General features: G+C 45.4%; 1 protein-coding gene across 4 annotated transcripts in view; it reads right to left on the bottom strand.

Moving 5' to 3' along the window:
- FXR2 (FMR1 autosomal homolog 2) overlaps positions 1-16,703 on the bottom strand; it is a 903,897-nt gene extending 887,194 nt beyond the window's left edge. The window contains exon 1 of one of the 4 annotated variants that reach the window (XM_069644549.1): positions 16,049-16,703. In XM_069644549.1, the coding sequence (XP_069500650.1) occupies positions 16,049-16,099 (51 nt within the window). In that variant the 5' untranslated portion in view covers positions 16,100-16,703. The remainder of the gene's footprint in view (positions 1-16,048) is intronic. The other 3 variants (XM_069644565.1, XM_069644574.1, XM_069644557.1) reach the window with 3 other exon arrangements.
- Between the last annotated feature and the right edge of the window lie 4,511 nt (positions 16,704-21,214).

Below are 21,214 nucleotides of genomic sequence, written 5' to 3'. Positions count from 1 at the left end.
TTGCCTGGAGACCCCATACGACCCAGAGGTCCCCCTATGGAACTTCCCCAGCATTGCCCCCGCTTTCGACAGGGCTCTCCAGCAGGAATGGGATCCAGATAAACTCTTCAAAATGCGGGTCATGTTCCCGGATGGCACTTTTTGTGATTACAGATTAAACGCTTTCAATTCCACCGAATGAGGGCTGCGTTCGCTGCTATATGGCCAACATTCCCAACTGGAACCCCCAACGCACTAATGTATCAGAGCTGTGGTATCCTTAGATGGCCATCGCAAGGGGGTCTTGATGTTATACTCCCTGGTGCAGGCACACTCCATTTCACGCAACACAATCCCTGTGTTGGAGGAGCGGCAGCAGACCGGAGGTGGATCTGAGTTCAGAGAGCATCATTGTACTCCCCACTGCTGGAGAAATGCTGCAGATCTGGGTTCACCTTACACCGGAGCGTCAACTAAGTGAGGGGGGGGGATTTGGCAGGGGGGACCTAATATGATCCACCATATTGACTAATACGAATCAACTCAATGTATTGACCTTAAATGTCAACGGTTTAAACTCCCTGCTCAAGAGGCGGAAAAAAAAAGAAAAACTAGAGATACCTCCGCAGGGAAAACCCGCATATAGCCACACTCCAGGAAGACCCATATTCAAACTAGAGACCTACACAGAATCAAAATCTGGGGGTATGAAAGGTTGATCCAGGCCACCAACCCAGTAAGAAAGGAGGAGGAGTAATAATAGCGCTGAAAGATGGGCTAGTTCTGGAAATCAAAATCACCACAAAAGGATGAACAAGGAAGGTACCTGGGAGGGGGTGTGGGGGGGGGGGGGGGTACAGCATCTCACAATTGCAACAATATATGCACCTAATAATGGCCAAGACTCCTTTATTCAGAAGTCCCTAACCCGACTAGGTAATTTTGCCAGGGGTAGAATCATACTAACGGGGGACTTCAACATGGCATGGAACCCCACAATAGACAGGAGCAGGATCACATAGTGGCAACAGGGGAGCCCATCCGGGGACCTCAGGATGAAAATGGGAGAATTAGCCCTAATATACACTTGGAGGGAGACCAAAAGGGATTACACCGGGATACACATTTTATTCATACGCGCATAAAACCCACTCCCGCATAGACTACATATGGATGTCCTTACTGGGCTCCCTAACAGATATTAATCTAGGGACTATGTCAATCTCTGATCATGCCTCAATAACCTTGACCATAGCTAGACCAGGCGGAGCAATGGGCCTGTGGATATGGCGATACCCGACGCCAGTGTTTAGAGATGTAGTACTGGTCAAGGAGGTAGAACAAGAGTTGGAGGATTTTGTCGGCTATAATAGTTAGGTTGACATCGCCCCAGGTGTGGTGGGATGCCCTCAAGGCCACGATATGGGGCAAGATCATCGCGATCAAGGCAAGGAGGGAAAGAGATGAGGATTGAGGAAGAAAACCTGGGGCTTAAGCTCAAAGAAGCAATGGCGCAGATGTCTGCGAAACACACGAGAGCAGCTGAGAGGGAGGTCCGCACCCTGAGGGGACAAATTATTTTCCTTCAGACGAGGGCGGTGGAACGAAATCCCCTACGAAATCTCCTACGCCTTGACATAGGTACTATGTCAAGGCCAACAAATCTGATCGCCTTCTAGCGAAAATGCTACAAAAGGAAGAAAATGACAGAACTATCTTAAGAATTGGGAGGAGGGGGGGCGGGCCTATACAAAAACTCATGAAATACAAAGGAGTTTTGCAGCTTTTACAAACTGTACTCCTCTAGTAACCCAGACCCGGCAAAGCAAAAGTCCTACCTGGACAAACTACCACTCGTGGCAATATCAAATGAAGACAGGGAAAGACTAGAGGAAGATAGAACAACAGACGAGGTCAGGAAAGCTATTGGCTCATTAGCAATGAATAAGGCACCGGGTCCTGACGGCTATGTGGCCGAGTTTTATGAATTGCACAGAGTTCTTAATTCCGCATCTGACAAGGTTGTTTAATCAGGTAGCGCCCACTAAAGTACTACCCAGGTCTATGGAAGAAGCAAAGGTTATCCTTATTCACAAAAAGGGGAAAGACCCAGAGATGTGTGGCTCTTTTCGCCCGACTGAGTTAATGAATGCGGACGCAAGGATACACACCAAGGTCCTGGCATCGAGGCTAGACTCGATCGTGCCCAAGATAGTAAAATCCGCCCAGGCAGGATTCATTAAGGGCAACCAAACGGCAGATGATGTGCAGAGGATAACCCATCTAATTGAAAAAAAAAAACTGTGGAAGCTAGTCCCTGCCCTCCTACTTGCGATAGATGCCGAAAAGGCCTTGGATCAGGTGGAGTAGAGCTTCCTATTCGCACGATGGGAAGGATGGGATTTGGGCCCAAATATTTAGACAGGATTAAGGCCAATTATCAAGCCCCAACCCTTCGATTGACAGTTAGCGGTCAGGTATCCGAACCGGTTATTGTAGAACGAGGCACTAAACAGGGGTGCTCTCCTTCCCCACTGCTAGACACCCTGCATCTTGAACTATTCCTGGCGGCGGTGAGGGGAGCAGACTAACTGGCATTCCATTCAGGGGTCATGAGCACAAAGTGGCCGCTTTTGCGGACAACCTTCTCACACTGACATGCCCCGAGCAGTCCTTGTGGGGAATTAGCGACGAACTTGCCCAGTTCGGACAAGTAGCCGGGTTGAGAGTGAATGCCAATAAGTCAGACATACTTAGCCTTAACCCCCCCACACCCATTGAACAACAAATCAGACACATACGAGTTTAGCTGGGCAAGTGATAAGTGTATTCCCAGACATTTGATCTTAACTAAAATCATAGAAGGAATATACCACGCAAATTACCCGCCTCTACCGGAAAAGATTAAATCGAAGCTAGTAGACTGGAGGCAAATCAATCTCGTGGCCGAGACGGGTGAACGCCTTAAAAAAAAAATGGCGGTACTGCCGCGGCTGCTCTGTTTGCAGCTCTGCCGGTAGACATCCCACGCGCCTTTTTCAGAGCCCTACAGAAGGAGACTAGTCGTTTCATTTGGAAGCATAAACATCCGAGAATTTCCGCAACCCTTATGAGAACGCTTAACCTCTCGTGGAGGTATGGGACAGCCAGATTTTAGGAACTATTATATAGCGGCGCAAATTAGGATACTTAGAGACTGGCAGAGGGATGACAGGAATAAGCCCTGGAGGGCGATGGAGGGATTACACCAGGATACACATTTTATTCATATGCGTATGGTGGCGGGACACTTAGAGGGAATCCTATGGAAACCAAGGGAAGAAAGAACTCCCCAAATGTATGCCAGTAAAATTACCTCGACTTTGGGGCAAGCCTGGGATACTGCAGTGAAGGGGGCTCAGATTACCACATTCCCGTCCTCATACACGCCACTATGGGAAACCCTCAATTTACTCCGGGCACTGACACCCTAACATTTGGGAAATGGTACCAGGACAGCTGTCGGATGGTGAGAGATATGTTTGTGGACGGAAAGGTTAAAGACTTCGAGTGGTGCAAACTAGATTTTGGTTTAGACGAGAGACATAGCTATGGATATATGCAAGTGTGCCACTGGTTATCACATCCGGACCTGAAAGTAGCACGGTCGTGCCCCCTGACCCGTTTTGAAAAATACTTAGATACCCACTCCGGGGACAAGGGATTGATGACCATTATTTATAAGTACATCAAGGAAGGGGAAACCACACCCATCAGGTCCTACATGAGAAAGTGGGAATTTGACACGGGTAAGGACATAGGGGAACAAGAGTGGCAGAGGCTGTGGAGTCAGATTCCTAAACTTACTAGATCAATACAGGTCCGTGAGACCTGGCTAAAGTTCATGTTTCAATGGCACTTAACCCGGGCAAACTGCATAGGATGTACCCAAATTCCTCCCACCCGTGCTAGAGAGACTGTGGAGGGATGGGAACTTGGGCTCATATATGGTGGGAATGCCCAAAGCTGGACACATATTGGGGCTATATACACCAAGCCACAATGCAGGTCCTGGGGAAAGTGGGAGGAGAAAATAAAGGGCTGGATATCCTCTGTATGAGACCCTGGTGGCTATTCCTATGAAATCTCTCCGTAAAATATGTGTATTAATGATGTCAGCAGTAATGGTGTTGGCTCGTAGGTGGAAAACAAACACCCCATCAAGAACATGAATGGATTGTCAAAATATGGTCAGTAGTATACATGGAATGGCTCACGCACTCAATACAGGGAGAGCATATGAAGTTCACAACAGACTGGCCCACCCTGCTGGCATTTCTCGGCAGAGGGGAAAATAGGATATGATGTCCCAAAGCAATGGCCCTGTTGGGCATTATCAACTCACAAGAGGATTCAGACCCGTGAAAGGGAATACATGGGGGCTTGCGGAAAGCCCAATGGGAAACGCAATGAACGAAACAGGGATATATGAGCTCACATTTGGCGCCATGCAGAGGGAGAAAAACTGAGCAACTGGCTCCTGGATCAAGGGGGGGGTGTTTGGTTTTCTCCTTTTCTTCCATGTTGATTGTTTTGTTTACAATAAAAAAAGCTAATAAACATGTTTTAAAAAAATATAATAAATACTGTCTAAACACCCAAGTCAAAGTACCAATGCTATTCTGAAACCTAGCCTACAATTGGGAAAGAACGTATCCACTGCTAACCCATTTGGTTGCCATAGACCATCTTTAAGAAAAAGAGGGTGTAGTGCTCAGGATTATCTCTGTGCCTGTTATACGTGGGAACTATTTCTGCGCGTCTGTAAGAGCAACTGCATTAATTTAGATAACCGAGCAATTCGCACATTTAATCTCTAAAAAGGGTCCGAGGTACTGAGCCAGAGCCTTCCCTGGCTTTTGGGGAGCACTTCAATGAGAATGGTAGACGAGAGCTACGAGAAGCGTGTAAGTCAGGCCTCCACAGTGTATGAACTTTTTGGGTCGGCTATTACCACTGGATATATAATGCCAAAAGGATAAGACTAGTCTTAAAATTACACTATTCGTTGTTTTACGCTCGTTTGTTACTATGAATAAGGGAATAATTGCTTCCGACTTCATGGATTATAATCTCAATTATTTCATAGCACACATGAATGACAATTTTCCAGTACTGCAAAACGTGCCCTTCACGTAGTACTCTTACCACGTGTGTTTCGTAACTAGGGAAGAGAGAACCGTAGCCAAATCCATATAAAATTCCATCAGACTAATGCTGGATGGCACAGAGCCTCCTAGCACCTTACACAGAATAAAAGTGTTGACTATTTATCTCTGGGATTATTTGTTCATGAACATTAATTCTCCCATTTCTTTAGATCTTATAGTCTTTGCTGGTTGCACTTGGGAGAGAAGACTGGCAAATATTCCACACCTTTTTCGCAGGTCCAATATTACGGTTTAGGCTCATAACTGCTCCTACTATTTTTTCACTCGCACCACATGGGCTGGTCAGACATAAAACTGCTTGCAGTTTTTAATCTGGCGAGGGTATACTGTGCCTAACTAAGTAGGCTCCAAATTACGCCATGGGTCCCTAAATCAAATTGCAGTTACATATAGATGGTTTTGTCCCTCTGCTCACACACTGTGTATTACTAGAGCTTTACAGGAGACATACGCCACTGTGAAAAAATAAACGTCAGTTGTAGTGCCATATTGGGATCAGAACGTGCGTGGTGGCGGGCGGGGAGGGGTACAGGAAGACCCCAGTAAGATTTTAGTCGAGCGTTTAAACTCAACCATGTGGATGATGTGTCGTCAGGGCGCGCACAATCCAGGCTTACGTTTGTGCATCCCCACCGAATTTCTAAAACGTGTGCAGGTAATGCCAGGTATCAGCGTAAAGTCACTGCTTCCGAGAAGTCTGTTTCTTTTACAGTCTTCCAGACCACATGGAATTGGCCTCCCTAATCCACAAAACTAGACTCTTTCAAAGCTGCCAGCTAATTAGAGGACGCCTCCTCGCGCACTAAGGCATGGTGCCCTGTCAAAAAAAGCAAAATGGGAGTGTCCTGTGCTCCCTCACGTGGCCGGACTGCGGCCGAGAAAAGAAAGAGCAGGTGACCCCGCGAGGCAGGCAGGCAGGCGTGTGACACCCAAGAAGCAGTCCCCGCGGGCAGCGCACTCTTTCAGCACCACCCCGCGAGAAGGCTATTTTTAAGCAGTGCCCAGTCCAGGGCGCAGCTGGTCCGAGCGAAACCCACGGGGGCTGAAATGATGGACGAGGCCAGCTGCGCTAGGGGGTGGTCAGCTGTCCTGGCTATGGGCATCACAACGAGCCTTGGGAAGCCTGAATCCCAACTGTAGCAGCGGCCTGGGGGGCAACTCTGCGCCAAGTCTCTTCCAAAGTTCAAGGAAGCGAGGCCAAGAGTGAGTGGCCATGCTAGCAAAGAGCAGAGGCGAGCTCGTCTATAGCGCAGGATACAAACTCGGCCCCTCGAAAAGGAAAATGGGAGCTGCTCTTGGAAACGTGTGACCCCCGTCGAAATAAGGCACCGGGGCTTATAATTCCAAACAAGAAAGCTCAATGGCGATAACAGTAAACTGATAACTCCAGCTGATGCCCTCCCTGCCTGTAGGAGCCTGTCCAGAAAGTACCCTAAAGCCCACCGTAAAACGGCGTGCTCATCTGCAAAGAAGATTTACTAACGCAAAGTCACGACACTGTCAAAACGCGACCATCCACATCATTCAATGCCGTTATGGGTTGCTCGGGACACGGGCGGCATTACAAACTTAAATGCCATTCAAAGGAAAAACAAGGAGGGCAGCATGGCATGGGAAGGTCCTGCCTCGGGCCAGCCTGTGAAAGACAGGTGACAGCCTGGCCTTTTATGTCCAAACTGTAAAAGCAAATGTCAGCTCTGGCAACATGGCCATGGCGCACCCGGCGATCCGAACACCTGTTTTAAATTCTCCTGTCAGTAGCGACTGCTTCCCGAGTGGAATCTGAGACCCCCTTCTGCACCTGTGGGAGCTCCAAATACCAGCTAGCATTCATGGAGCATGATCCCAGTTTCTACTTTACAGAGTACTGCGAGCGCTGTCAAATGCGCCATGTAAGGGAATATCCCTCCCTCACGCCCCGCCAATGATGACTGCAAGAACCAGAATCCAACAAGTCCTTGGTCATACAGGCAATGGTTTCCAAGTAGGAGGGCAAGGCTTTGTTACACTTTGTGATTACGGACAGAACCTTCTGCTGTCTGAACCTGGGCTTGAAAGGGAGTGGTCTGTCCCTTGAAGGGTCCGTTGATGTATCCAGCTCGCCATTACAAGAAGCACAGGATCACAACCTACATTTTTGTTAATCTCTACACTGTCAGCAAGAGCAAAGAATCCTAACTCAGTCAACTCCACCCAAAAAAATATTCCCAGAAAACAGTTTATTTTGTTTAATGTGTCGTCTTCCCTTAACATCATTCACAATGTGCTGGGTGTTTGCCTCTTTCTCGTGGCCTGTTGGAGAAGAGAAAACTTTTTTTTTAAAGGAGGAAGTACACAGTGAATGCAAGAAGGGAGTCCAAGGATGACTGCAAATAAAATTATATTCCCTTACTTGGATGTGTTTTCAAGCAGCACACAGCAACTTAAAAACGTATATAAAATAACCAGTATTGCATGATATATGAAAGACATTTTTTATTTGAATTTAAAATATAAAATGCTTCACGCAAAAGCACTGTACAAACAGGTATCAATGGCTGGGGCACTTCTGAGTGCTTCACAGTCATGATACAAAACCAAATATGAAACCGATGGTGTAGCTGGGAAGAGTTAATGACACCAGCACAAAACAGACGTTAAACAGTTAATCAGTATTTGCAAATATGTAATCCAGTGACATTGGACGGGACAGAGTGGTAGGGAACACTGAAGGGGAACAGTGAGCACTAACACTCCGGGGCACCCTTCAGGAGGTAGGGACTCCTAGCGATTGCTAGCCAAGAGGGGGACATGGCTAAGCAGAAAGCACCTCAGGGGGCGGGTGGGCCGTCAGGTTGAGGAGAGCATGGGAGCACAGAGTGGAAAGATAGGAATGATTAGAGAAGGGATTTGCACAGGCAGATATTTCGAATGCATAGTCAACACTGTACGAAGGAGGTGCGCAAAAGGCGAGTGAGGATCATAGAGGATACAGAGTAGAAAAGTTCAAGACCAGATGTTTAGTTCGAAAAGAAAAACATTCTCATAAAAACAAATGAAAAGCCAGTGCAATACAAGATATCATTACGAAAACACCAGCAATCCTTCACATAGTACTCAATTTTTAAAACATCACGAAAACTAAGCAAATTAAAACGCATTAAGCCACCCCTAACAAGTATCAACCCACCTCATGGGTATCTACCCAGAGTAAACATAACAGTGGATGACACTGCATCAGATCCGCCGCTCTAAAAATCAGTTTCAAAGTACAATTTCTGAGATTTGATGGTATACTGGATGCGATCTGTCACTTAGGTTAACACGCATTTAGATTGAATGGCTCTCAAGGCCAGACAATTAAATCTTGCCCTAGTGATCGGGGTGCGCTGTTCTGGATCAGTAGCCCATAGCAAATGTTTATGTAGTTCGCCCGAAGTAATGACTACGGCTAAATGATTTGGAGAACTCATTCGTTTCTCCTCTATCCCTGGGTGCAAGCAATCTTATTCTTCTTTAGTTGCTTTGCCAAGGCATGAGATTAAGGCCCTGATTCATGGATTATTTGCGCCGAAAAAAAACAGGATTTGTGCGCCATTCTGCCCGCAAATCCCCATTTGTTAAACAGGGACTTGCGGGAAGAATGGCTCACAAATCGCTGTTTTTCGACGCAAATAATTCCATGAATCAGCCCCCAAGTGTCAGCTGCCTTAAAGTGATTTTGTGCATCAATTACAGTAAGCATGCTTTTTATGTATTTCAGCCATGGTATCTCGTAATGCCTTCAGCAAAACAGAGGCGACGGCTGGAAGGTTTAGAATTAATCTTAACCTCTGGCATAGCTCTAGGCAACCCTCCAGACTCACCTGCCAAGCCATTACAAAAGGGGAAAGAACAGATGCCAATCTGGCTTGGTACCACCCCGAAAGTGGTACTCCAGCCTGTACTGCTTGGTCACATCCCTTCTGAACGAGACAAGCATACCCGTCCCACTCAGGGTGACAAAGCAAAAATAAAGAGGGGATGGCTGCAAGGTTTAGAATTAATCTTAACCTCTGGCATTGCTCGTGGCAACCCTCCAGACCATCAGTCTTCACCAGCCAAGCCATACCAAAAGGAAAAGACCATATGCAAATCTAGCTTGATCCTCTTCCTGTAATCGCTCGGCAGGCGGGTGATGGGGAAGTAAAGGCACTGGCTTATGCGGATGATGTGGTGATCGTCTTAAATTACCCTGTTGTTGGAGGTCCTGTGTTACGGGAGGTCTTTGATGAAGTGGGTAGGTTATTGGGTACAGGATCAATTGGGATAAGACGGTGGTATTTCCGGTGAGGGCTTCGCCGGGTTGTGAACAGCTGTTGGGGTGGGACTGTAAATGGGAATATTCTAGTGTGAAGTATTTGGGGATTTATATTACTCGTGACTTTGGAAAGTTGGTAAGTTTTAATGTCGATAAAATCATTGAGGTTCTTAAGCGGGATATTATGAGATGGGGACGTGTAAATCTGACTCTTTGGGGCAAAGTCAATGCTATTAAAATGATTTTGCTGCCGAAGATTCCTTATGTTGTTCAATCTCTGCCTTTACGTTTTACAAAGGGAGCATTTGCACGTATAGATTGTTTCAGGATTTTTTGTGGGGATTTGGGAAGAGGGCCAGGGTTTCCCGGTTCATCATGGCCAAGAGTGTTAAGTATGGAGGATTTGGGTATCCGATTTTGGGAAATTATTGTAGTGGTTTCTTGTTGAAGAAAGTGTCTTGTTACTCTGGTGTTGCTCTGCACCGGATGCCGTGGTGGGTACAAATTGAGATGCAGCGGTTTTTGCCTTATGATATGAAATGTTTATTTTCTTTTGGGAAGTTGCCTAAGAAGGTACAGTGTTTTGAAGTCTGTGTTGGCTACTAAAGAGGCGTTGTCGTCGTGGATTGTTGGTACTGGTCAAGGATTGCATCTTTATGAGGAGGCCTCACTTTGGCATAATCCTGGTCTGCTGTTGGATAATAAGATGCTGTTTTGGAAGAGTTGGATTCAGAGAGGAGTTTTGACTATTGGAGATGTGTGGAATGAGGCTGGGGTGGTGCCTTTTGAGAGTTTAGTGGAGAAATTTGGTTTTGGGAACAGGGAATTCAGGAGATATAATATTTTGGTCGCTTTACTTGTTGAGCGGAGAGAGATGTTGGATGCTCCATTTCTGAAAAAGCCGGAAAACTTGGTATTTTGGAGATGGGATTTCAGAGTGTGTCTACGTTTACTCAGTTTATGCTTCCGGATAGGCAATGGTTGGATTCGTGGGAAAAATGGAGGTTGTCATGGACAGAAGAGTTGGGCAGGGAACTGACATTGAGAGAATGGGATAGGATTTGGAGAGTGCCGACGACAACCAAAGTGGATTTGCAATTGCGCTACATCCATCAAAGGATAGTGGGCCGAATTTATTGGACTCCAGCGCGTATGTGCAAATTGGGTTTAGTTGATGATGCTTTGTGTTGGGGTTGTGGGAAAGAACAGGGTACACTGTTGCATATGTTATGGCATTGTGAAAGGGTGGTAGGCTTTTGACAGGATTGACCAGATTTGGAAGATTGACTACCCGCGCAATCCCTTAGCAGTTATATTTTTGTCTTTTGGTGGTGGGAGTAATGCGAGTTGGGTGACGCTGTGTGAAGTGCGTAGTTTTGTTGGTGGCAGCTAAACAGGTGTTGAAGGTTTGGAAGACACGGAAAAAGCTGATGGTGGAGGAGTGGATTTTGGATGTTAGAGCTTTGTCGAGGTTTGAAAATACGATGTTTTGTAAACAGGATAAGGCAGACCTTTATGGTGAAATGTGGGAGGATTTTGATGACCTTTATGGATAAGGCTGGGTTGTGTTATGGAGTGGAGTGCAATAGTTTATTTTCATATTCTTGAGGGTGGGGGGCTTTGTGTGGTTGTTTGTGTGGTCTTGTTTGTATGTTATTTGCTTGGTACATTTGATTTGGTTTTCGATTGTTATTTAGGTTTGATATGGTGGGATACGGGGTTATGATATCAAATTCTGTTGTATTGTTTCCCACTATTGTATGTTATGCAGTTCAATGCCTATGGATGATGTTACTGTTTGTTACCTATTGTTGTAAATTAGAAATAAAGAGTTTAATTAAAACAAATTTAAAAAAAGATTAATTCTAAACCTTACGACCATCACGTCTTTGATTTTGCTTCATCTTTAATGCCTTCTCCTTGGCCAAATGGATAGTTCCAATACAGAATAGTCCATTCATAGTGCAACCCTTTCAGCCAAATCATCTCTTACCATGAACAACTGAAGATCCAATTGCCAAAAAACTGTCTTATAAAAATATTTTAAATGGTTTGTGAGGTAGGTACACATGTACATAGTTAACAAGGACAAGAAACATGATCTACCCTTTAATAAAAGCCTCCTGGTTCGCCAGCATTAGCAGGCGTTTTTTTGGGTTCTTATCAATTGTTGCATTGACAATCAATAGTGGTACACTCTACCCACCTAATCTGGTGTTTACATCAACAAAACAAAAGGGGAAAATTGGTTCTATTCTCACCCCAAGTAATACTTGTATCTTCATAACATGTACCTGTATCAAACATCTCAGACAGCTGATCGAGGTAAAGCTTTGAAATTCCAACCCTGTGAATAGCACTCGGAATAAAATCCAGGCAAAGAGCAAAAACTGAGATCTGAAGAAATGTTGCCACAGAAGGTCTACGCATCACACTATCCAATCTACTACTACAGATAAACCAAGAATACCCTTCACTGGAGTGTGGGGCGGGGTGTAGTGGATTGTGGGGGACACAAAAACAACCACACTGTTGAATGGCCTTCAACACTCCCCTCTGATCTGTTCAAGCTGTAAGGCTTGAGCAGTAACCCAGTATGCAGAGATGGGTGGCAATCAATGTTTCTGTAAAGTGAAATGTAAGATGTTCAGGAGCGTTAAGCCTGGAAGTCAGCTTAAGTTTAAAGTCACTGTAAGAAAGAACGACTAGAGGGCGAGCTTTGAGGGATGGGCTAAGAAAGTCAGAGGGAAATGGGTATAGGTGAGGAGAGAAGGGAACAGCAGCTGAACACAGTGCTCCCGATTTATAAAAGCAATCCCATTGTCCTGGTGAGAAAGGTGTGCGACAGGAACGGGACCATTTTATGGAGAAAAGAAGAACTTAATGCTTCAGAGCTGAATCTTATCAGACTATTTTTTTGATAGATCTGGTGCCTTACTGGGCAGAAAGCTACACCCATGCCTCGTCGAAAGTCTCAAACAATGCTGTGGTCTGCACCCATTCATCCTGAGACTAGTAACACATCTCAGAACTCCTCATTTTCCCCATACTAGACATTCTTTTACAGGTCCTTCACGTTGGTGGTACACAGGTAGCCTCACGAGAACTACATGCTACTTCCTTCTGCACATCTATTCTGCCCAACAAATAGAGCCAATTGGTAGACAGTGACCTCCTGCACGGCTAAGGGAATCAGTTTTGGATTCACACTCTTGTCCAACTCAAGCATGTAGGCAGGTTTAGGAAGAGGAGAAAGAAGGAGTGCATGAATAGTAGTTGGGGGAGCAGGGGTCAAGGATAGAAAAGAAAGCGGGACGGAAATCGAGTTATCAGGAAGGAAACTACTTTGGGTTAGGGACTAGGATAAAGAGTCCAAGGCATAACGTTCTCAGCCTTCTTTCCCAGTCTGCAATAAGGTCCATCCTGTTCCCCAACTCTCCCGGATGGTTACATTTGACTGGAAAGCAGAGATAAAAACGTTACTTGACAAAAGAGGCAGCACTGAAACGTGGGAGTCTGTCCTGCAAGATTAAATAGCACATAGAGCCCAATAGTAAAACTTCAAAACCAGTCACAACTAGAAGAAAAAAAATTGAATTGCTATATTGCGCTTCATGCCAGAGTCCAGCCTCTAAGCGCAGATCGGTTTTGAAGTCACGCTGCTCAGAGTTGTCTTGCTTCCAAGAAGAGCGAAATGTCCTTGAATCATACTCTCGCCTCAGGAACCTATCCCATTCTTGAAAACGTTAACCTAACTGGCGCAGTGTCTACATGACACCAATACATTGACACAGCATACACACCCTCCTACACCAACTCCTAAATAACGGCCGCTGACTACATGTAATTCCACCGGGCCAGACACAGATAAACCCAACAGATCAACCAAGGATTCCCCCGACCACCACGTTACAGCAAAAGCAAGATTGATGAACCACCATCACCCCTTCTGAATAACCATTGAAGTAGGCACTGTGCCAGTAGCCACACACATAGTAGCTTTGAAGGGTCTGCCAACCGGCAAAATAATCATGGATTTGGCCTTACAAATTCATCACACACACTTGCCCAGACAACAATATAAGCACCACATCTTGATTGTTTTGTAATAAAATCGTGGTACTGGTTGGCCAGAGGTTCACAGTTGCAGAAAAGCCAACACTCAAAGATCTGGGTTCTAATAATAAAACTTCCATTGGCTCCGAGAGTTGTGGGTGGAGGCAATAGATAGATAGCTAGCAATATAAAGATGGGAACGGGGAAAGCATAGTAACACATGTCACCACTGCTATTTATATATAGTCAGCCATACAAAGCTGTCTTCTCAGAACACATGTCCATTCACGTCTTTAAGTACGGATATATTGTTGATGTTTCACGAGGCAAGAGTAAAACCCTAAGCTGAGAGCAATCATCATATTACATCTAACACGTAGGCTAAAAAGGGCAGACACTACTTAGCTTTGTATAAATCCTTAAGCAAAACGTGTACTGAAGGAGCAAAGCACAGCAAAGATATGAACAACTTGCAAAAAAACGGGATCCAGGCAGAAATCCCCAGTAACAAGATGGTAACATTTTAACAATAGTTACACTATGAGATAGAGAAGATAATGGCAGGTCTAGCTATTAAAGAATCGCTAAACATAGTATAAAAACAATATTATATATCAATACACAACTAAAAAACAAACAAGTACATTAGTCACATTTCTGTTCAAAAACTGGCATGGCGCAACCATTAATATTGATTGAAATAGAAATTACACAAACACTGAGTAATAGAATGCAAGTCATAACAGCTTATTCTATTGTTTGCTGACAGGCCAAGCAGATTTTAACAGACAGACGCCAGCCGGGCACCCACAATAAGAAGCTAACTTATTTAATGCTCCTGAAGAACGTTCGATATTTAACATAACAGAAGCGAAACATGTTGGATTGTTACCGGTGGATTAGTACTTTTTTGTATTTAGTCGTGTATTGATATACAATAAAATTGTTTTTATACTATGTTTAGCAATTCTTAGGCTATCTTTAATAGATAGACCTGTCATTATCCTCTCCATCTCATAGTGCAACTACTGAATCTACCCACCGGAAATAGATATTGCACTACAATAGTAACATGACTAGTGCAGACCGGGATTCCTCCCAGATCACGAATAAATACATTTTAACAATAACATTTAAAAGTGGTAGATTAAATGATTCTGCGGTCAGAATAAAAGTACGCGAATCAGCCCACTATAGCATAATGCAGCATTTATAATGCCAAACACATGGTCAAAAGAGCAGGGATTACCTGAACATGGTGGCAGAGTAAAACTAGAATAAACTCATACACATCTTGCAAAGATCCCAAAAAATCTTCTCCCTCCATTATAAACCACCAAATCAATCATCAAAATAACTGACTCCCTTTTGCCAGCCTAACCTTAAACCCCAACATTTGAAACATCTCGACGACTACTCAGGGCTCCCTCTTCATAAATGGCACGCTAAAGCCCTGGTTTTCACGGGCTTTAAATTCGTTTTCATAGCCCTGCAATGCTCATGTGTTGTTATGATCCCTACAGTGCCCACATAAACAAGGGACTCTAAAGTTAAACCGGAAAACACAGCCTGCCACATTCATTTGTCTGTTCACACCTTCATGTCCCCGGCAATATAAATCGCCTTTATATTTCACTGCCGTTCTGGATGCCACACATGCTTCGTGTCACACACATATTCAACAACCATGATCACTGTGGTTAACACACCTCATATTCAGCCTCACACTTTTTCCACTAATGCTAACTTAATGCATAACGTGAGATCAACATCAAACCCTCAGCTCGAACCCATGAACACTCATTAGCACTGACAAATGACACTGGCACAATGTCCATCACTAGCAGCGCCGTTCGTGTAGTGGCCATGCCCCATGAATACCCATTTAAAAGCATGGATGACAAACGACCCCCGCATAGTACTGGAATCCCTTAGCCTCCCAGAACTCAAGATTAGCCCAGAAGGCAACTATTGTGGACGATCACTATTTGACCCCAGAGGGCCCCCACAACATATGTTCTGGTCATAATAGATGAGTCACCTGTCATACACAACCAAAACACGTGCACTGCCCCATACTCCCCCCACACCCCCACCCAAAGTACCCCATCACACACCCAGATAACACTATCCTATGAGACGACCCCCCACCCCATTACCAAGCAGGGCGCATAAAATCCTTTACACCCCAATATGACCCCAGGCCCAAACCTCATAGTAACACCCTGCTCTCGTAATGGCCCCACCTCATATGACCCACGTTATCCCATTTCACATTACCCCAAGGATCCCCGACAGTACTCCTTGCCCACAGCATACACCATCACGACCTGATATCACCCCAGCACCCACTTCACAACCTTCGGGCCATCCGCTTCAAATGCCATGCCCCCCCAACTACAGCTCCTTATCCTACTTGCCAGCTCCAGCTGCCAGACCTTCTCCAGGTGCTGCTCATCTTCCTAGGCCCCGCAGCCACGCTCCCTCCCCTGTGCACACAGGCCTCTCTCTCAGCAAGCCTCACCTTATAGAAGGCCCCGTTGGAGCCTCGCACCTCCACAGCCAGGGAGTCCATGTCCCGCCTCCTCGGATCCGCGCTCAGGGATCCGCCCGCTGCCACTGACTGCCCGCGCGCCCAGCTCGCGCTGCCCCGACTGACTGACTGACGCGGGGAGCACAGCGCACGCGCGCTCCCACCTTCGCTCCAGTGCGCGGATGCTCGTGGACACGCCGCTGCTGCGCAGGCGCGCCCCCTCGCGCGCGCTACCGGGGAGCAGGGTTCGGCAGAGCGTAGGCGCGCGTGCCTTGCCCTCCCGCAACCCTCACCTTCCCTCGCGCGCGGGCGCGCGAGCTTTCCAAGTTCGGATCCAATGGGACCGTCGTTCGGTGGTTTGCGTGCCCGCCCTCAGCTCCCCCTTGCCCAACCAACAGCTCGCTAGCCTGTCTCCTCCATTTCCTAAATGCTTACAGGCTCGGTTTGGTGCCATTCAGGAAATATCAACAAATAAAGAACCCGACTGCTTATTTGTCCCACCTACATCTCCATTTGTCAACAGCTCGGAAAAAGTGCACGTCTTGTCCACCCTATTTCCCACCCCATGTGAATGGAAACTGAAATCCTCTTTATGATTGGATGAGGAACAGACTATGGGCGTTTTTGACTGGTCAAAGGCTTAATTAGACCTGCCTTTTCCTTTTGTTGTGACGCAAAAAACAATCAACACAGTGATTGGATGGACATGCTGTCAGTCTCACAGCCTAGCGTTTCATGTCTTTGACAGAAGGCCATGTTGGATTGGAATATTTCACGTTCATATAACAGGGCGCGAGTCGCTCACAGCACAATTGTTGGTAATCGAACCCTTTTAAGTTTTTTCTGCTTAATTTCACAATTTGTATTTCGATCACAGTTAGGAACATTAATATATATTTGTTTACTCCTTATTTTAGTTATAGTTCAGGTTTGGAAATTCCATAATTTTGGTAATGTAAAACATAGTTCTGTTTGCATTTTCTTTTACTTTTCATGCTAGCATAAACAGTCTTTTATTTGGAAACAATATTTTATACAGCCATAGTTTTTCATGTATACCGTGAATTGCCCTATTCAGTTATGTATTTTGGGGATTTGTGAGGCACAATGCACAAACATATTACACTGACCACGATCATACATACAAATGACCCACGTCGTTCATCGGATGCTCATACATGTCTTTTTATTAATCTTTGCCTTTTGGGGATTTATAAACCTGAAGTCTTTTCTTTGCATGTATCCGTTAGAATGGGAAAAGCAAAACTACAAGAGCCATAGATTTCAAGTCTCTCGCATTTGGTCAAATGCAGCTGTCACGCAGAGCTGTCTGAAACTCTTGCCGCCTGCTGACAACTGAACCTGATCTTCTTTACTGGTCCAAGAAACAGCATGAGTGGTATGCAGAGTAGCTCTTGGCAGGTGTGGAGGCTGCAGAAAGGATTCTAACAGCAGGGGGGACACGTCCTGCAGCATATCTGTCTAGAAATGAAAATGCAAGTAAAACGAGAAGATTTTTGGTCTTAGGGTGCTCCCTTCATTTACACCTATTGGCCGGCAACGGAATTGGCAGGTGAGGGAACTGACTCTATTGCCGGTTTCACCTGCAAAAAGCGGGGTGAGTTGACAGGTATGCTGCAGTCTGGTCGCACAAAGAACCAAGCCTCATAAAAGCACATGCCCGCAGCCAACAGATGAAATGGAAGACAATTCCTGAATTCAGGCTCAGACCTTGGAAGAGGAAGAGTAATCTCAGGCCTCTAGCAGCAAAACATGGAGCCATGACCAGAGAGCATAGCTCCCAACCTTTTTTGTCTCCAAGGCGGGTGAAAACACCCGATTTTCTTTTTGGCGGGTGAGAGGCCCATAGAAGTGAATGGGCGCCTCAGGGACTTGGCGGGTGATTCATCTGCTTTCAAGGCGGGTGACACCCGCCAAAAGCGGGTGAGTTGAGAGCTATGCCAGAGAGGAGGACATTGGAGTGCAGAAGAACTGCATGTGGGCCCGGTTCCACAAAGACCCCAGGCTGAAAAACGGCACCAATTATCTTTCAATCTCCTCTTTCAGCACAAGGATACTCTCCACACCGCTGGATATCACCCTAAAGGTCAGGACTGTCACAGGGGTGTGGCCTGGGGTAAAACATTAGGTTTGGCCCTCTCCCTATTTCTTCCACTACAATTCCACAACAATTCAATAAGACTTGAATGCATATCTTAAACTGGTCCCATTTAAACTAATATGGGAGAGAACCGCGAGATGTATTAGATACGTTGCGTGAAACATGAGAGGAACGACCGAAAGCTATTTACCACTATGCCAAACTGCCCAAAGACCTAAAGAGCACATGGCGGCAGTTAGATCCATAGTGCAAACTAATATGATTAAGACCCAGGAACATCAGCAGGGTTATCATGATTGAAAATCTGTATTAAGATCCTTTTCTATTAGACAAAAAGTCCTAGTTTTCCTCCCCTCTTCTGAAAACAGAATGCTCTTTAGGTGGCATGGTCCCAACAAGATAATAGATAAGAGAGGGCCTTACGATTACTGAGTCTTCCAACCAGACAGAAAAATCAAGACTCACATTTATCACGTGAATCTTCTCAAGGAATGGAAAGAAAATCAATTGAAAATACTACTGTGGTATTAACCAGCTTGTTATGTGATGAAACAAATACTCTGATTCCCTCTGACTTAGCTCATAATCAAAAGGAGGACCTAATGTACCTCTTTGAACAATTGGCTGATGTTTTCAGAGCGGAACCTGGGAGAGTAAAAGGGATATTTCTCTCGGGATGATGGCTCAGCAGCAATGTGCTCGCCTTTCAAGCAGGACGACACAGAGCAGCAAAGGTTCGATCCCCGGTACACGCTTAGAAACCTCTGGGTATTAAGCGTGTGTTATAAATAACCTATCATATATCATTACTTCCATACCCCCGCAGGAAAAGTGGTACATCTAAAGCCATATTGGATACAGGAGACTAGAAAAGGCATAATTGAAGAGGAATTAGAAAATATGTTGAGCGCTGATATTATCTAGCCCTTTCAAAGCCCCTGGTCATCCCTGATCGTGCTTGGGACCAAGCCAGATCAATTGTGAAAGTTCTGCATTGATTTCTGGAAGGTAAACACAGTCTCCCAATTTGATAGCTACTCCATGCCCAGAATTGATGATCTTATTGATCAATTGGGGTCCGCTGTCTTCCTCTCCACGATTAATCTGACGAAGGGTACTGTCACAGCAACCCATTAGTCGCTGTGGCACTGATGGAAGAAAGGAACACGAGCGGTCCATCACCTTGTATAATGCCTGAATGCAGCACTCTAGTTTATTTCAAAATGGCCGCTCACAGCCCGGCGTTTATTTTTATACCAAAGCAAACTCAACGCGCTTGTAATCCTCTTCAGGATTCCCCTGCTTGCTCCCACCTTGGTGCTCGCTACTCAGGAGCTGTTTTGGTTCTTGCTTACCTGCTTTAGCTGCCTTCCTTCTACTGTGTTCGCATTCTCTGTATCACCAGCATGGCCCTCTGTGTTTAGCTTCCACTGGCCATTCTTTCATCATTTGGATTTCTTACGGTGACAAGACCAATATCTGCATACTGAGGGTTTTTATGCCTTTGCCCTCAACCATCTGGACACATCCTACCTGTCTGCCGTTTTGTCCATCGTGTTTTCACCTGCAGGGTTCATAGTGGCGGCTGGTAAGTATAGGCCCTATCTTAACAGGATAGACTTTGTGACAAGACAAAGAGCAAGAAGGAAAAACCCAAGACTTACCGCAGGGGATCCGACTCGTCAGATTCAGGCAAGAGTTTGCAACGCCAAAAGGATTCCTCCATGATGGCACAGATACAGGATCTGATTAATGCAGTACATGGTCTTTCTGCTGAAGTACACAATTTAAAAGCGGAAAATGCCACTTTGAGGCATATGATTACGGCAAGAGATGCATTACCATCGACGCTCATACTCTTACTTCTTGGAAATTTAACAGTGCTCCTAGGCGACCCAAAGAATTCCTGGACTCCTGTACAGTTCACTTTCTTTTTACAAACACAAATATGCCAAAGAAAAGGCTAAGATAGGATATATGATTTCCAATATGTCCGGGAACGCATTATCTTGGACTACACCCTTAGTGGCATCAGCCAGCACTTCAGGAGCCTCATACACAGCCTTTATTCAAGCCCTCATACATGTTTGAAAGACAAGAACTGACCTTCAATGTGTACAAATCACTCCTTGATGTCAGACAAGGGAGCATGGAGGTTTTGGCCTGCGTTACAAAATTCAGACGCCTGACATCAGAAGCAAGATGGTTATCAACCAACATAAAGAAGAGATAGTCTTTGATATCATCTGAGCGGCACACTTCCCTCTTATACTGGGAATACCCTGGTTGCGGTCCCACAATCCGCTTATAAACGGGACGGATAATACAGTTCATTTATCCTCACCTTCGTGTAAGAAACAATGCTATGACTCACACCAGACATCCGATACTAACATACAAGAGTTCAGCATGGTTCCATCAGAATATAGCGACTACCTTGAAGTTTTCAAAGACAGACTACCACGCGAACGACTGCCTCTTTGTCCGAAGGACTGCTCCATTGATATTAAACCCAATGAAGAGTTTCTTTTTGGTCGGATGTATTCCTTGTCGGTATCAGAAAAGGAGGCTTTGCGTAAATACCTTGATGATAATCTTACAAATGTTTTAATCAGAGAGTCAAGGTCTTCTGCAGGAGCCTTGCTATTTTTCATCCCTAAGAAGGAGACCAGAGATCTCAGACCAAGCCTCGATTACAGAGGTCTCAACCTAACAGAGAAGGACAGTTACCCGATGCCCCTCATCAACGATATCATGGAAGCTGTCCAATCTGCGGTGATGTTCACTAAACTAGACGTATGAGGAGCGCATTACCTGCTCAGCATCAAAGAGGGACACCAGTGGAAGACAGCCTTACACACGCCCATTGGCCATTTTGAATACCAGGTGATGCCTTTCGGGCTGGTCAATGACCCTGCTGTTTTTCAGAGGTTCATGGAGAGGCTTTTTTCTGATGTTCTTTTTCATTACGTTATTGTTTATTTGGATGATGTACTGGTTTATTCGACATCTCTATCAACTCGTCGGAAACATCT

This window comes from Ambystoma mexicanum, chromosome 1p (genome assembly GCF_040938575.1).
Source record: "Ambystoma mexicanum isolate Mex_15411 chromosome 1p, UKY_AmexF1_1, whole genome shotgun sequence".
Taxonomy (NCBI): domain Eukaryota; kingdom Metazoa; phylum Chordata; class Amphibia; order Caudata; family Ambystomatidae; genus Ambystoma; species Ambystoma mexicanum.
Note: the sequence above shows the minus strand (reverse complement) of the source record. Positions and strands in the feature narration are given on the sequence as shown.